Source organism: Pelodiscus sinensis, chromosome 5, assembly GCF_049634645.1.
Source record: "Pelodiscus sinensis isolate JC-2024 chromosome 5, ASM4963464v1, whole genome shotgun sequence".
Taxonomy (NCBI): domain Eukaryota; kingdom Metazoa; phylum Chordata; order Testudines; family Trionychidae; genus Pelodiscus; species Pelodiscus sinensis.
In genome coordinates, this window is record NC_134715.1 from 76,226,306 (window position 1) to 76,241,722 (window position 15,417).

At 42.3% G+C, this 15,417-nt stretch overlaps 1 protein-coding gene across 2 annotated transcripts in view; it reads right to left on the reverse strand.

Annotated features, from left to right (window-relative positions):
- Window positions 1-15,417, reverse strand: part of CENPU (centromere protein U) — a 31,246-nt gene that overhangs the window by 14,136 nt on the left and 1,693 nt on the right. The window contains exons 2-7 of one of the 2 annotated variants that reach the window (XM_075930296.1): window positions 13,872-13,935; window positions 12,947-12,989; window positions 11,592-11,709; window positions 10,756-10,876; window positions 9,605-9,701; window positions 1,622-1,753 (exon numbers count right to left, since the gene is read on the reverse strand). In XM_075930296.1, coding sequence (XP_075786411.1) covers window positions 1,622-1,753; window positions 9,605-9,701; window positions 10,756-10,876; window positions 11,592-11,709; window positions 12,947-12,989; window positions 13,872-13,900 — 540 coding nt within the window. In that variant the 5' untranslated portion in view covers window positions 13,901-13,935. The remainder of the gene's footprint in view (window positions 1-1,621; window positions 1,754-9,604; window positions 9,702-10,755; window positions 10,877-11,591; window positions 11,710-12,946; window positions 12,990-13,871; window positions 13,936-15,417) is intronic. The other variant, XM_075930297.1, reaches the window with a different exon arrangement.

Genomic DNA, 15,417 nt, shown 5'->3' on the forward strand with positions numbered 1-15,417 from the left:
TGAACAAAGTGTCAAACAAGAATGGATTTTTTGAACAAAAAGTGTTAAATGGTTTTCCTGGGGACTCTCTGGGGACCTCTAGTTATGCAAACAAACAAAAACAAAAAAAACACCCCAAAAAACCCAGCCCTTTGAAGCTAAGTCTGCTGATCACCTATTGTATGAGACTAGGATCAAAGGCCCAACTGAACTATTCATGATGGTTCTAAGAGTTACATACTCCTAACCAAAGGGATAATCCAGTTGTGTGTTTTTGAAGGACTGACACCAGCTAAGCACAAGACTAGAGTTATGATGAGTTCTGGTAAGCTTTTCAACATGTTTGTAGTTCTTTTATTGTTTTCTGTGCAACTTTCACCTTAAGAGTAAATGTACTTCTTATACAGGCAATCCCCGGGTTACGTACAAGATAGGGACTGTAGGTTTGTTCTTAAGTTGAATTTGTACGTAAGTCGGAACTGGCGTCCAGATTCAGCCGCTGCTGAAACTGGACGCCTGGGACAGAGCAGCTGGGGCGCTGCCGGGACCAACCCGGCAGCACCCCAGCTGCTCTACCCCAGGCGTCCCCAAGTCAGCCGCTGCTGAAACTGATCAGCGGCTGATTCCAGGAAGCTCGGGGCAGAGCAACTCTGCCTCGGGCTTCCTGTAGTCAGCCGCTGGTCAGTTTCAGCAGCGGCTGACTTGGACACCTGGGGCAGAGCAGCTGGGGTGCTGCTGGGTTGGTCCAGTAGCGCCGCACCTCGGCGCCGTGGGACCAACCCGGCAGCACTCCAGCTGCTCTGCCCCTGGCGTCCTGATTCAGCCGCTGCTGGTCAGTTTCAGCAGCGGCTGAATCAGGATGCCTGGGACAGAGCAGCTGGGGCGCTGCTGGGTTGGTCCCGCAGCGCCGCTCTTCGGCGCTACTGGCTACTGACTAGCTGCGCCCCCACCCCCCAGCAGACCAGGGAGACGCGGAGCGGCTTTTCTCGCCGTGGAGGACGCGGGCGGCGGGACCACCGCGGCACGTCTCGGCGGTCTGCTGCGGGGGAGGGGAGGGCGCAGCTAGTGCGAGGTGAGTCACCCCGTTCGTAAGTAGAGATCTGACGTAAGTCGGATCCATGTAACCCGGGGACTGCCTGTAAAGAGTTGCGTAATAATTTCTAACTGCAAGCAATAAACTATGCATAGCCTCTGGAGAGGAAGCAAAGCACACACACTGACTTGCTGGGGATAGCAAAGAGTAGGCAAGGAACTGTGATGCCTGGAAAATCCTCAATTAGGAGGGAGAGAAATGTGGCTCTCTGCCCAAGAGAGACAACAGCTAAGAATTCAGAAGATTTGTATTGAGGCCTTGAGGGATCACAGAAGAGGAATATAGATGCAGTTGTCTTGAACTGTGACAAGTATCACTGATGAAGCTGCACAAGGTGAGAATATTTAAATGAAATATTAAACAAGACCTCTGTTCAGTCACCCCTTTATCTTACCCCTCACATCCAAAACTATTATTCTTTCTTGAATACAAACATTTTCCCACGTTTCAACAGATAAGAGGGATCACTATATATTTTGGTGCTTAATTTTCTAGTGTCACAAGATTGTAGAGATATTTCTGGGACTCTATAGCTGGGACAACATTTACCTTTGGTGCATTAAATTTCTTCACTAAATTTGTAACCTTATTTGATATGCTGCTTTCTGAAGAGCTGCTTCTCAGTGCTAATACAGATGATAACTTTGAGTCCCGCACTTTGGTCTTGACGTTTTCTGATATCTTTATGAATAATAAAATAAATCTTCAGATTTTTAAGTATGCAAAAGAAAAAAGGCATGAACAGCAATATTAGTCTGAAAGATCTAAACTCTATGGCATTAAAACGATAGTAAGAATTTTTAAAGCAAGTTTGAGAAAACAAGAGCCACATACTACAACATCCCGTGGTGGTTTTGAAACCACATTTGGAGGTTTTTACAAAAGCTGAAAAAACTTAACACACAAATGGTCCTGCTGCACCTAAGACAAATAAAAAGCATAAGTAGTATGCGGTCTCGTGGGTACAATCATGAGCTCTCGTGGGCACAATCCAATTCTTCGGCCATTCATCTGAAGTGAGTTGTGCCCACAAGCGCTCATGATACTATCTACATTTGTTGTTAAGTCTCTAAGGTACTGCAAAACCATTCATTTAAGTTTTTTCAGCTACAGATTAACACAGCTACCCCTCAGACTTTTACACAAGCTATTATTCACTCTATACTTTTGAACACTAAAAGCAGACCGTTTTGGCCTCCCCCCCCCCCCCAAAAAAAGTCAGCAACAACTACACGTAGGGCTACACACAGGAAGTTTGGAGTGAACGACACTAGGCTAGTGTGTGAACACAGTGAGTGAACACAGTGAATTTCACACACCAGCCAGATCAACATAAGAACGTAAGAACGTAAGAATGGATGTACTGGGTCAGACCAAAGGTCCATCTAGCCCAGTATCCTGTCTACCGACAGTGGCCAGCACCAGGTGCCCCAGAGAGGGTGGACAATGATCAAGCAATTTGTCTCCTGCCATCCCTCTCTAGCCTCTGACAAACAGAGGCCAAGGACACCATTTATCCCCTGGCTAATAGCCTTTTATGGACCTAACCTCCAGGAAATTATCTAGCTTCTCTTTAAACTCTATTATAGTCCTAGCCTTCACAGCCTCCTCTGGCAAGGAGTTCCACAGGTTGATTACACGCTGTGTGAAGAAGAACTTTCTTTTATTCGTTTTAAACCTGCTCCCCATTAATTTCATTTGTAGTCCTCTAGTTCTTATGGTAACAAATAAATCACTTCTTTACTCACCCTCTCCACACCATTCATGATTTTATAGACCTCTATCATATCCCCCCTCGGTCTCCTCTTTTCTAAACTGAAAAGTCCCAGTCGTTTTAACCTCTCCTCATATGGGACCCATTCCAAACCCCTAATCATTTTAGTTGCCCTTTTTTGAACCCTTTCCAAGGCCAAAATATCTTTTTTGAGGTGAGGAGACCACATCTGTACACAGTATTCAAGATGTATAAAACTATGGTACGCCCACAGCAGCAGTAAGATATTCTGGGTCTTATTTTCTATCCCTTTCCTAATAATTCCTAGCATCCTATTTGCCTTTTTTTACCGCCGCTGCACACTGCGTGGAAGTTTTCAGAGAACTGTCCACGATAACTCCAAGATCTCTTTCCTGATTTGTTGTAGCCAAATTAGCCCCCATCATACTGTACATATAGTTGGGGTTATTTCTCCCGATGTGCATTACTTTACACTTATCCACATTAAATTTCATTTGCCATTTTGTTGCCCACTCAGTTTGGTGAGATCTTCTTGGAGTCCCTCACAGTCTGCTTCTGTCTTGACTATCCTAAACAGTTTTGTATCATCTGCAAACTTTACTACATCACTGCTTACCCCTTTCTCCAGATCATTTATGAATAAGTTGAAAAGGATTGGTCCTGGGACTGACCCTTGGGGTACACCACTAGTTACCCCTCTCCAATCTGAAAATTTACCATTTATTCCTACCCTTTGTTTCCTGTCTTTTTACTAGTTCTCAATCCAAGAAAGGACCTTCCCTCTTATCCCATGGCCATGTAATTTACATAAGAGCCTTTGGTGAGGGACCTTGTCAAAGGCTTTCTGAAAATCCAAGCATACTATATCTACTGGATCCCCCTTGTCCGCATGTTTGTTAACCCCTTCAAAGAACTCTAACAGATTAATAAGACAGGATTTCCCTTTACAGAAACCATGTTGACTTTTGTCCAACAAATTATGTTCTTCTACATGCGTCACAATTTTATTCTTTACTATTGTTTCGACTAATTTGCCCGGTACTGAAGTTAGACTTACCGGTCTGTAATTGCCAGGATCGCCTCTAGAGCCCTTTTTAAATATTGGTGTCACGTTGGCTACCTTCCAGTTATTAGGTACGGAAGCCGATTTAAAGGATAGGTTACAAACCACAGATAATAGCTCAGCAACTCCCCATTTGAGTTCTTTTAGAACCCTTGGATGAATGCCATCCGGTCCCAGAGATTTGTTAACATTAAGTTTTTCTATTTGTTCCAAAACTTCCTCTAATGACACTTCAATCTGGGACAGTTCCTCAGATTCATCACCCACAAAGGACGGTGTAGATTCAGGAATTTCCCCAACGTCCTCAGCCGTGAAGACTGAAGCAAAGAAATCATTTAGTTTCTCCGCAATGGCTTTATCATCCTTGATTGCTCCTTTTATAGCTCGATCATCTAGGGGACCCACAGGTTTTTTAGCAGGCTTCCTGTTTAAGTACATTAGAAGCATTTTGTTATTTCTTTTTGAGTTTTTGGCTAGCTGTTCCTCAAAATCTTTTTTCGCTTTTCTTATTACATTTTTACACTTGATTTGACAGTGTTTATGTTCTCTTCTATTTATCTCACTAGGATTGGACTTCCACTTCTTAAAAGATACCTTTGTGTCCCTCACTGCTTCTTTTACCTGGTGGTTAAGCCACAGTGACACTTTTTTAGGTCTCTTGCTATGTTTTTTAATTTGGAGTATACATTTAAGTTGGGCTTCTATTATGGTGTCTTTAAAAAGTTTCCATGCAGCTTTCAGGGATTTGGCTCTAGTCTCTGTGCCTTTTAATTTATGTTTAACTAACCTCCTCATTTTTGTGTAATTCCCCTTTTTGAAATTAAATGCCAGGGTGCTGGACTGCTGAGGTGTTCTTCCCACCACAGGAATGTTGAATGTTATTATATTGTGGTCACTATTCCCAAGCGGTCCTGTAACAGTTATTTCCTGGACCTGATCCTGCACTCCACTCAGGACTAAATCGAGAATTGCCTCTCCCTTTGTGGGTTCCTGCACCAGCTGCTCCAAGAAGCAGTCATTTAAGCCATTGAGAAATTTTAGCTCTGCTTCTCTTCCTGAGGTGACATGTACCCAGTCAATATGGGGGTAATTAAAATCCCCCATTATTATAGAGTTCTTTATTTTGGTAGCCTCTCTAATCTCCCTCAGCATTTCAATGTCAGTATCGCTGTCCTGGTCAGGTGGTCGGTAATATATCCCTACTGCTAATTTCTTATTATTGGAGCATGGAATTACTATCCATAGCGATTCTATTGAACAGGTTGATTCACTTAATATTTTTATTTCATTTGATTCTACATTATCTTTCACATACAGTGCCACTCCGCCACCCACCCGGCCTGCTCTATCCTTTCTATGTATTTTATATCCCAGTATGATTGTGTCCCACAGATTTTCCTCATTCCACCAGGTTTCAGTGATGCCTATTATGTTAATCTCCTCATTTAATACGAGGTACTCTAGTTCACCCATCTTATTAGTCAGACTCCTAGCATTTGTGTACAAGCACTTTAAAAATTTGCCACTGCTTATTTGTCTGCCCTTCCCTGATGCATTGGATTCCTTTGTATGCAGTTGTTTGTCTGCCCTAGCCCACGATTCGCCCTCTCCCCTCCTCTCTGACTACAGTTTAGAGAATCTCTATCAATGGATTCTCCTCTAAGAGAAGTCTCCCTCCAATTTACGTGCATCTCCGCACCAATCGGCTTTCCCCCATCTCTTAGTTTAAAAACTGCTCTACAGCCTTTTTAATGTTTAGTGCCAGCAGTCTGGTTCCACCCTGGTTTAGGTGGAGCCCATCCTTCCTGTATAGGCTCCCCCTCTCCCAAAAGTGTCCCCAGTTCCTAATGAATCTAAACCCCTCTTCCCTACACCATTGTCTCATCCACGCATTGAGACTCTGAAGCTCTGCCTGCCTACCTGGCCCTGCGCGTGGAACTGGAAGCATTTCCGAGAATGCCACCATAGAGGTCCTGGATTTCAGTCTCTTTCCTAGCAGCCTAAATTTGGCCTCCAGGACATCTCTCCTACCCTTCCCTACGTCATTGGTACTACATGTACCATGACCACCGGCTCCTCCCCAGCACTACACAAGTCTATCTAGATGCCTCGAGAGATCCGCAACCTTCGCACCAGGCAGGCAAGTGACCATACGGTTCTCCCGGTCATCACAAACCCAACTATCTATGTTTCTAACGATTGAATCACCCACTACTAACACCTGACTCTTCCTAGCTGGCATTCCCTCCCCCTCAGAGATATCCCTAGTGCGAGAGGATACCGCAACATCCTCTGGGAGGAGGGTCCCAACTATGGGATGGTCTCCCTCTGTTCCCATTGAATGCTCTGCTCCCCTGAGCCTTTCATCCTCCTTAAGAGCACTGGGGCTCTCAGCCTGGAGGTGGGACTGTACTACAGTGTCCTGGAAAGTCTCATCAACATAGCTCTCTACCTCCCTTAGCTCCTCCAGTTCAGCCACCCTGGCCTCCAAAGCCCGAACTCGGTCTCTGAGGGTCAGGAGCTCCTTGCAACGGGTGCACACATACGCTACCCGCCCACAGGGCAGGTAATCATACATGTTACATTCGACACAATAAACAGGATAGCCCCCACTCTGCTGCTGGGCTTCTGTCTCCATTTTTCCAATGAATAAGTTTAAGTATAAACTGGGATTCTTTTTAAACCTCTGGAATATAGATTATTCTAAGAGTTATGTTTTAAAGAAGGTCAGAAGTCACTAGTGCCCTCTAACCTCCCCCTCTAAACTCCCTCTCCAAACTCTCCTGTTAGCTGTTCCTGGTCGCTGAGTCACAGGCTTATATAGCTCTGGTAGCCCCTCCCCCTGACTGAGGCTCAGCCAATTAACAGAGGCTTCTAGATTTCAAACCTTTTAGAAGCTCCTTCAAACAAACAAACCAAACACAAGCTCAGCACACTGCAAATAACTCCCCCCCCCACACACACAAACACACACTCCAGACAGCCACTTACCACAAGGGTCCCGTTTTTACTCCTCCTTTAGCTGGAGAACTCCCTCTCCAAACTCTCCTGTTAGCTCCTGTCAACATGCAAGACTCATATGGAGTACTATTTCTCTCATTAAAAACTGATTTGCAAGTCAGTCACTTTAATAAAGAGCTTCCGTCACAGAGTGTGGGGGAGTTCACCGGCCCCTGCATCCCCATCTGCACTCAGATGTGACTTTTAGCAAGCAAGTAGAATAGAAGGCTTATTCATTGATAGGGATACAGCATAGCACAGGAATCAGAAGCAGTCAGTACAATCCAACTTGGAGAGAGGGGATCCAGAGCCAGCAGCTGGGGCCCTCTCCCTGCATCCTAAGCCAGCCGAGACTAACTTGCACTCTCAGCAACCAGTCCCAGCTGGGTACCAGTGCAGTGCCCAGGGAAACTGAGGTGCACACACACAGAGTTGCAACAGAACAGTACAGGACAGTAGGAATATCACACAACGAAGCGAACAGAGTGAATACAATCCCCACTATGTTACAGCTTCCATACTGACAGAAAACAAGATTAAAAAGTGTGAGAAGAGAATTTTTAAGTATGAAGAGACTAAGTATGGTGGAAATGCAATGCATAAGTGCTTTGAAGGAAAACCATTCGTGTGTCTAACTAGCACCAGAGCCTCCCATCCACAGGATGATTTGGTGCAGCTTAGGGATGGTTCAATATCGGTTAATTAAATAGCTGATTAATCGCATGAATTCTTATCGGTTAGTCTACTATTCTGTAGTGCCTAGGAGTGGGGCTGGCAGCCAGTGTGCTCTGGCCCCACTCCCAAGGAGTCCCCTGACACTCCATGCTTCTGCCTCTGTATCAGAGGCAGCAGTGTGGAGTGGCAGCAGCCCGTTTCCAGTGGGGTCTGAGCTCCCAGACCCAGTGCAAGCTGGAACTGAGCTAGGCTGCCTGCCCACCTGGTTCTTAATACCCCTACAGTGGCTCTGCATGAAAGTGTATGTCCCAGACATGGCACAAGCTAGGACTGAGCTGGGGTGCTGGCCAGCCTGCTAAAAAATTTACTGGCAGGCGGGGGGATGTAGGGGGAGGGATATATGTAATCTATAGCACTAACCTATTAACTGATAAACTTTTGCTTATCAACTACACTATTACATCCCTAGTGCAGATGCCCCATATCCTGTGGTGGCTGCCTAAACCATCCTATGGATGCAAGGGACACAGGGGATTACAGGGGTCTGGCACAGAGTAGCAGCAGATGCCCTTTTCTCCCACCACCTCTGCACTCACCATGGCAGAGGGCACCCTGCTTCCTGCCGCTGCAGAGAAGATGACTGCAGCCGGCCAGGAGAGGGTGGTGGATGGAGTGACAAAGGCTGAGGGGCCAGATTGAGAGTGTGTATGTGGAGGGTATGGGGGGAAGGGGGCAAAGAAAGATGATGCAACCTCCCCTGGCTCACATTGCGGAGCTTGAGGAAGGTGTGCAGCAGAAACAGAGCGGAGCCTGCAGTTCTATGAAAATGTCCATGCAGTGTGCAGCAGCAGTCAAAAAAGGAAATTGAATGCTAGGAATTATTAAAAAAGAGATAGAAAATAAGATGAAGAATATCTTACTGCCCCTATATAAAACTATAGTACACCCACATCTTGAATACTGCGTACAGATATGGTCTCCTCACCACAAAAAAAGATATTTTGGCATTAGAAAAGGTTCAGGAAAGGGCAACTAAAATGAATAGGGGTTTGGAATGGGTCCCCATAGGCGGAGAGGCTAAAGAGTCTGGGACTTTTCAGTTTAGAAAAGAGGAGACCGAGGGGGGATATGATAGAGGTCTATAAAATCATGAGTGGTGTGGAGAGGGTGAATAAAGAAGTGATTTATTTGTTACCATAAGAACTAGAGGACTACAAATGAAATTAATGGGTAGCACGTTTAAAACTAATAAAAGAAAGTTCTTCTTCATACAGCGCACAGTCAACCTGTAGAACTCCTTGCCAGAGGAGGCTGTGAAGGCTAGGACTATATAGAGTTTAAAAAAGAGCTAGATAAATTCATGGAGGTTAGGTCCATAAAAAGCTATTAGCCAGGGGATGAAGAATAGTGCCTCGGCCTCTGTTTGTCAAATGCTGGAGATGAATGGCAGGAGACATATCACTTGATCATTGTCTTTGGTCCATCCCCTCTGGGGCACCTGGGTCTGGCCACTGTAGGCAGACAGGATACTGGGCTAGATGGGCCTTTGGTCTGACCCAGTATGGCCATTCTTATGTTCTTACGTTAGGTCCCATACCTCCCTAGAGATGGCCCTGACTAGCACTAATATAATTTTTTTAAAAGCAGTTCTAGTAATCAACTCAAAATTCTACTCCTACAAGTCTGTTGTAATTTTAACACTGGATAAATAAGGAATAGTTCTTTAGTATTTATCTATATTTCTTTAAGAATGACAGTATATTTCATAAATAACCTTATTTCCTCTTTGTTAAGGAAAAAACATGCTGCAAATCAAGCAAGGAAGGACCAATGGACTGGTAGGATCCAGGAACTCCTGCGTTCTAATTCTTGCTCTGATATTCCATCTGAGCCTTGGCCATTGCAGTAAATATCTGCCAGTCTCATGGGAGTATTCTGAAGATTAAATATCTATAATGTTCTTCAGATTAAAATCACTCTCACTATTCCCTTTTCTTCATTTAATACAAATATGGCATAGAATGTGTTCTACATAAAAGTTAGAAACATTCTTACGAACTTTTTTCTGTATCTCATTGTCCTTTGGAGATTCATCTTCAGAATTCTCCATCTCTGATTTGTTATCTTCAGGCATTTTCAAACTGCACCTTTTTTTTCTAGAATAAGGATGAGTAAAAAACTTTTCTGATGCATGATTTAAAAAAAAATCTGTAAGCAAGTGCAACACATTACATGCTAACTCATGTAACCACATTAGTGCTCAACATGCTTTATATATAAAAAAAACAAAGCCAAGTGTCCTTTGGTTACCTAATGGGGAGGTTCTGTGCAACCTTGCAGGAGTCCCACATTTAATTTTCTCTGTTTTCAAATTCCTGGTGATCAGCTGCAAAAAGCATTGCTGCAACCACATATCCTTCAACAGCAACTCACATGGTCAGTTTAAGAAACGCAACTTAAAAAGTTCTGAAAGGAGCTCAGCTGAGTGCTGACTTGCCATAAAAATCCCTATGTTAACTGGGCTCCAAAAGTGGATGACATGTGGTTGAAATTAGGATGAAGGGATGGGAAGAAATGATCTGCAAGAATTCCGAGATACAAAAGGTTCCCTGAAAGCTCAAAACCATTATTTTTTGGTCTTCATAAGTTCATACAAACAAGCATTACTTTGTATTTACACCAAATCTGTTTTAACAGAGCAGACCTGTATGAACGAAAATTGTTTTACAGAAGAGTTTGAAATTAAGATGCATTTTCACAGGTCCACAAAAGTATTCCAGACTCAACGTAAATTAGATTCTCTTTCAATTTTTTCTAACATTTTCTTTGCCATTTTTGCTGAATAGTCTTGCAATTAGAAGTCTCACTAAAAGATCTTTTTTTAAACGCCCTTCACTTCCCCCAACAAATGTCTGACAGCAAGAAAGTCTTAATATACAGATACAGTATGTCAGCCATCTAAATTCTAAACAGTACTGTATAGATCTTTTCCCTCCAACTTACTGACTGATTTGGATTTTGGCTTCTTACATGGGCAGTTCTAAGCAGGGGCATTTAAAAAGCTATGAAGATATGAAGAGATGAAGTTTTAAAATCTTTCTTGAAATAACGGGATGATTCTGAGGTAACAACAACATAGAAAAGCAAACAAGTTTTCCAAACATTGTCTAATAGTTTTCCGGGACTGTAAAATATTTTACTTTATTGTACCTTCTTTCTGCATTTTTCCCTTGTGCAACTGAAGCAGATGAATGACCAGCTGACAGGTGTTCCTCATTCAGCAATTCTACATTGCCACCAGCATCTATGGCAGTGCTGTGTAAAGGGTGATCTAATATATAAAAAAAACAAACAGAAGTTTCCAACTGTCTGCTTAGGCAAAATACCTAGCTATTCTAGCACTGTTTTGGCATATTTCATACAATTGGGCATTGTTAGGATTTGTATGTCTCCTTTGTATCTTTTTCATATTAAGTCTTATTTAAAAATACACCGTTTAAAATTTTTGTGAGAAGAAATAAAAAAAATGTTTTGGGGCAAGCAAGGGGTTTCTATCAAAAGGGCCCCACATGAAGCATGAAAATAATGCATATATGGTTGAGTATAAGCTATTTCCTTTTAATAATATTTGAGAATGACAGCACAATGTCTCTGCTGTTGAAAATGTTTAAAAATATCTCCATATATATTCTTAAGATTTCAGAATGACAGGTTCACTTCACAGTTCTCATTACCTAGAAGAACAACAATGGAGGAAAATGACAAACACCAAGAACCACAAAAAAAAAGCCATTTTGTATAACTTTGAGAGATGTTCTGCTATCTACTATCTTAAACTTTTATATAGCACCTTCAATGTAGTATGTAAGCCTTACTCAAAAGTAAAAAGTACAAAAGCCCAAAACAAAAGAGGTAGTTTCCCCTTTTCATTCCCATAGGCAAGGAGTAATACTTTGATGTCTTTGTTTATGGTTTTTAATAACTTACTTGCAAGATAACTTGTAAAAACAACATCTTAAACAAATTTTAAAAGGTTAAATACTAACCAAATGATTCATCCGTCTCCTCAATTTGCCCAGACTCTGTTATCTTCAATATCCTTGAAACATCTGGTTCTTCACAAGGAAGTAATTCACTGCGAGGATCAGACTTGGATTTATATTCCTGGGTGGATATTAAAGCAAAGTCTTCTACATCTAAACTTTCCAGTGTAAAACAAACTAAATATAATGACAATTTCAAATACTTAATTATAATATTATTTAGAATTCAAATTTAAAATAGAAGCCATGATGAACTATGATGCAAAACATTTGAAAACATGCATACATTTTCTTTTTCAAACTCAGTATTTTTAATGAGAAAAATGTAGGTAATGTGAAGTGATGAGGATTACTATTTTGTATTATGCTAGAATATTAGTTTTAATTGCACATTATAAAACTTGTAAGAAGTGTTACTTTAGACACATAAAAGATCAGCACATTTTAAGAATCAATATCTTTTCAAAATGTGTTTTTATTTGGATTTCCAGTGCTGTAAAACTTGTACTTTAAAAAATGAAATAATTTTAATTTGCTGAAAATTGCAGACAGCAAGTATAAGTAGATCATTCAGCAGGAGTTGCTTGTTAGTGGAACAGGGAAAAGGCAGGTTTAAAAAAAAGTCACTGGTGGCTGAATTTGGTTACTCAATCAACCTGCCAGTTGTATGTTTGCAACTCACATTCATTTCAAGGAGAAGCAGTGAGGAGTCCTGTGGCACCTTATAGACTAACCAAAGTGTTGGAGCATAAGCTTTCGTGGGCAAAGACCCACTTTGTCAGACGCATGTCAAAGTGGGTCTTTGCCCACGAAAGCTTATGCTCCAACACTTCGGTTAGTCTATAAGGTGCCTAGTCTATAAGGTGCCACAGGACTCCTCACCGCTTTTGCAGATTCAGACTAACACAGCTACCTCTCTGATACATTTCAAGGAGAGTTATGCAGGTGCAAGTGAAGACCAGAGAAGAGACATCAATTACCTGCATTTCAATTCTACGAGCATACTATAGTTCCCCAAATTAAAGTTTTCATTGTGAAACTGAAAGTTTAAAATAAACGGATTAAATAATCCTGTCTTGGATGGCCTCTTTTATCATGGTATACTTTTCAAATCCTGGTAAAGGCTTAATAACTATAGTCACATTTTCAAGCAAACTGTCCATTTGTCTTCAAGGTGCATCAATCTCACAAAAGCTGATAAACAGTCAGATTACAAAATGCAGTTCTGAGAGGATGAAAGCTCATCCAGGCAAGCAAACCCCTTATGCCCACACACAAAGATTAGCTTTGAGGATCTAGTCCTTCAATAGCATAGTACATTTTATTGTTTAAATGACTGCAAAACTAAGGTAACTTACATCCAATTTATTTCTTTTCATTTTTTTCTTTGAGGTCTTCTCGCTATTAAATATGTACAAAAGAAAATATACAGTTGAATATACTGAAGTTATTTAAAAACAACTCCATTATAAATCTACTATTGTTCTTTTTATTCCTGCATCAGAATTAGGGCCATATTACATAACCTGTGCCTAACTTCTTATCAATAACATCTTAAACCAAATGACAAAGGAAATGTTTAAAAAAAGAGGTTAATTATTTCCTTTTAAAGACAAAAACAAATAACCATCACATACTCCTCAACAAACTTCTATTTAGGCAATACTTACTAAGGGGAGGAGCATGAATGGCATAAACCCAAGCATTACTGTTACTCCAAAGAGTACAGTTTAAAGAGGGCCGCTGTAAGCAAGAAATCAACTGCTCTTTTCCTCAATTACCTACTCAGGCCAGTTATTAGTGGGGATTAGAGCCATATATCCTGTTCCCTACTCATCCACTGCAGAGAAAAAGCAAGGGTGTGTCTACGCAGCAGTCTAAACTCAAAATAAAATATGCACTTCACAGATTGTGCATCTTATTAAGATTCTAGTTCAAATCTACACAAGCCAATAAGGCGATGCAGGCATACAACAATGCACCCAAGCGCAGTCAATTGCAAAACAGGGACCGTAAGACCTTAGTTAGGCCCTGACAACAAATGGGTATACGTGGGCAGCTCCTGTGTTTATAAGGAAACAGCCACCAGATCAGACTATAAGGCTCCTAAATAAATTGCCTGATTTTTAAAAGTGCTAAACAGTTAGCAGCACCTTTTGACTTTCGGCACCCATAAAAAAAAAACAACCTCTGTCTCAATTGTGTGAAGGTGAAGTATTTCAATTCACTTTAAAGAAATGGGAGTATATTGATAATGAAAAACTTATAGCATTGTTTACTTACAGGGCAGACATGTGTCTTTTCTTATCCATGTCACTTACAGAAGTTTTGTATTCAAATGACTTTTCTGCAATGACACATTAGTCTCCATTTAACATGGAACTTGTCCTTTACAAACAAAGAGTACATGGAATGCATTGTAGGTCTATGAAGCTACCTGTATGTCATTAACAGTGCACCGTGGAATCAAGGTATTGCATAGACCCATATAGCACAGGGTAGCACTGGGGCCCAGGAGAGTGAATAGGGCAAGCTCATGCAAGCTGCTGCAGGGGCCATGATAAGGGGGTTCAGAGCAATTTCACCAAACGTGGCAAGTTCCTCAGATTTAACCAGGCAAAAAAGCAGAGTTAGGTCCCATCTCCTGCAATCTTCTCCCATCATTCAGCTTCCCTTCTATGCTGGTTGCAATGCATATTAGGAGATTTCGTTTCTCATATAACTAGCTGTAATAGGAGAAAGCAGGGCCACGATGTGAACATATCTGTAACACACATACCAGTCCTGCCTCAAACACCCAGCCCCCAATTCCCACTCCCCCTGTCCTCCCCAATATAATCCTTGACATAAACAGCCCCTTTTCAGAGCCTCGCTAAAGGAAATTGTCAGTTTCAATGTGGAGGGATTCTGTGCAGATGGTTCAATTGACATTCTACCTGGAGGAGGGCAGACGTAATGTACCTGCAAGAGACATTGCAGGGGTCAGGAAGTGATCCTCCTAAATATTCTGGGTGTGGGAATTAGGAATCTCTTTCTTCTGAAGCATCTCAATTATGTCTCTGTCTTTGAGGGGGCCTCAGGCATTAGTATAGTCCATAGGAAGGACTGCAGCATAAGACTTGGGTCTCCTTTTAGTTGTGGTTCACTGGAGGGTAGTAGACAGACTAAATAATCCGGTGGTCTAAACTAAGGACATAATACTATAGTCAATTAACTGATAAGCAAAAGCTTATCAGTTAATGCTATAGACTACACAAATTTCTCCTCCTCCCCCATGCCAGTAAGTTTTTTTGCAGGCTGTCCAGCAACCCTGCTAGATTCTGGCTTGTGCCAGGTATGGGACCTACCTGCGCTGCAGCTCTGCATTTAAAGTGTTTTAAGAGCCAGGTGGACAGGCAGCAAGGCTCAGTTCTTTATTAGAGGCAACAGCATGAGGTGACAGACAGCCGGTCTGTGAAGGGAGATGGTTTTTAAACTGGCTCCCCTTATGGACCAGCTCCTACCTGTACATTTCAAAGAAGGAATGTGGAACTCTGCATGCATTCCAGGGCCAGCAGGAAGTCCTGCTGACTTAACTCTGGTCTGCACATCACATTCCAGTTTTGAAATGTGCATGAGTCCCCAGCGGGGACTCTTGGGCATTTCAAAGCAGCAGTGCAGCATGGAGCCCAGGATCAGTGGGGGACTCAGAGTCCCCTGCTGCCCCTGGCTCCATGCTGCGCTGCAGATTTGAAAAGCCATGCAGAGCCAGGGGCAGCTGGGGAGTCCCCATCTGATCCCGGGTTCTGCTGAAATGCCAAGCAGAGTCCAGAAACAACTGGGGACTCCC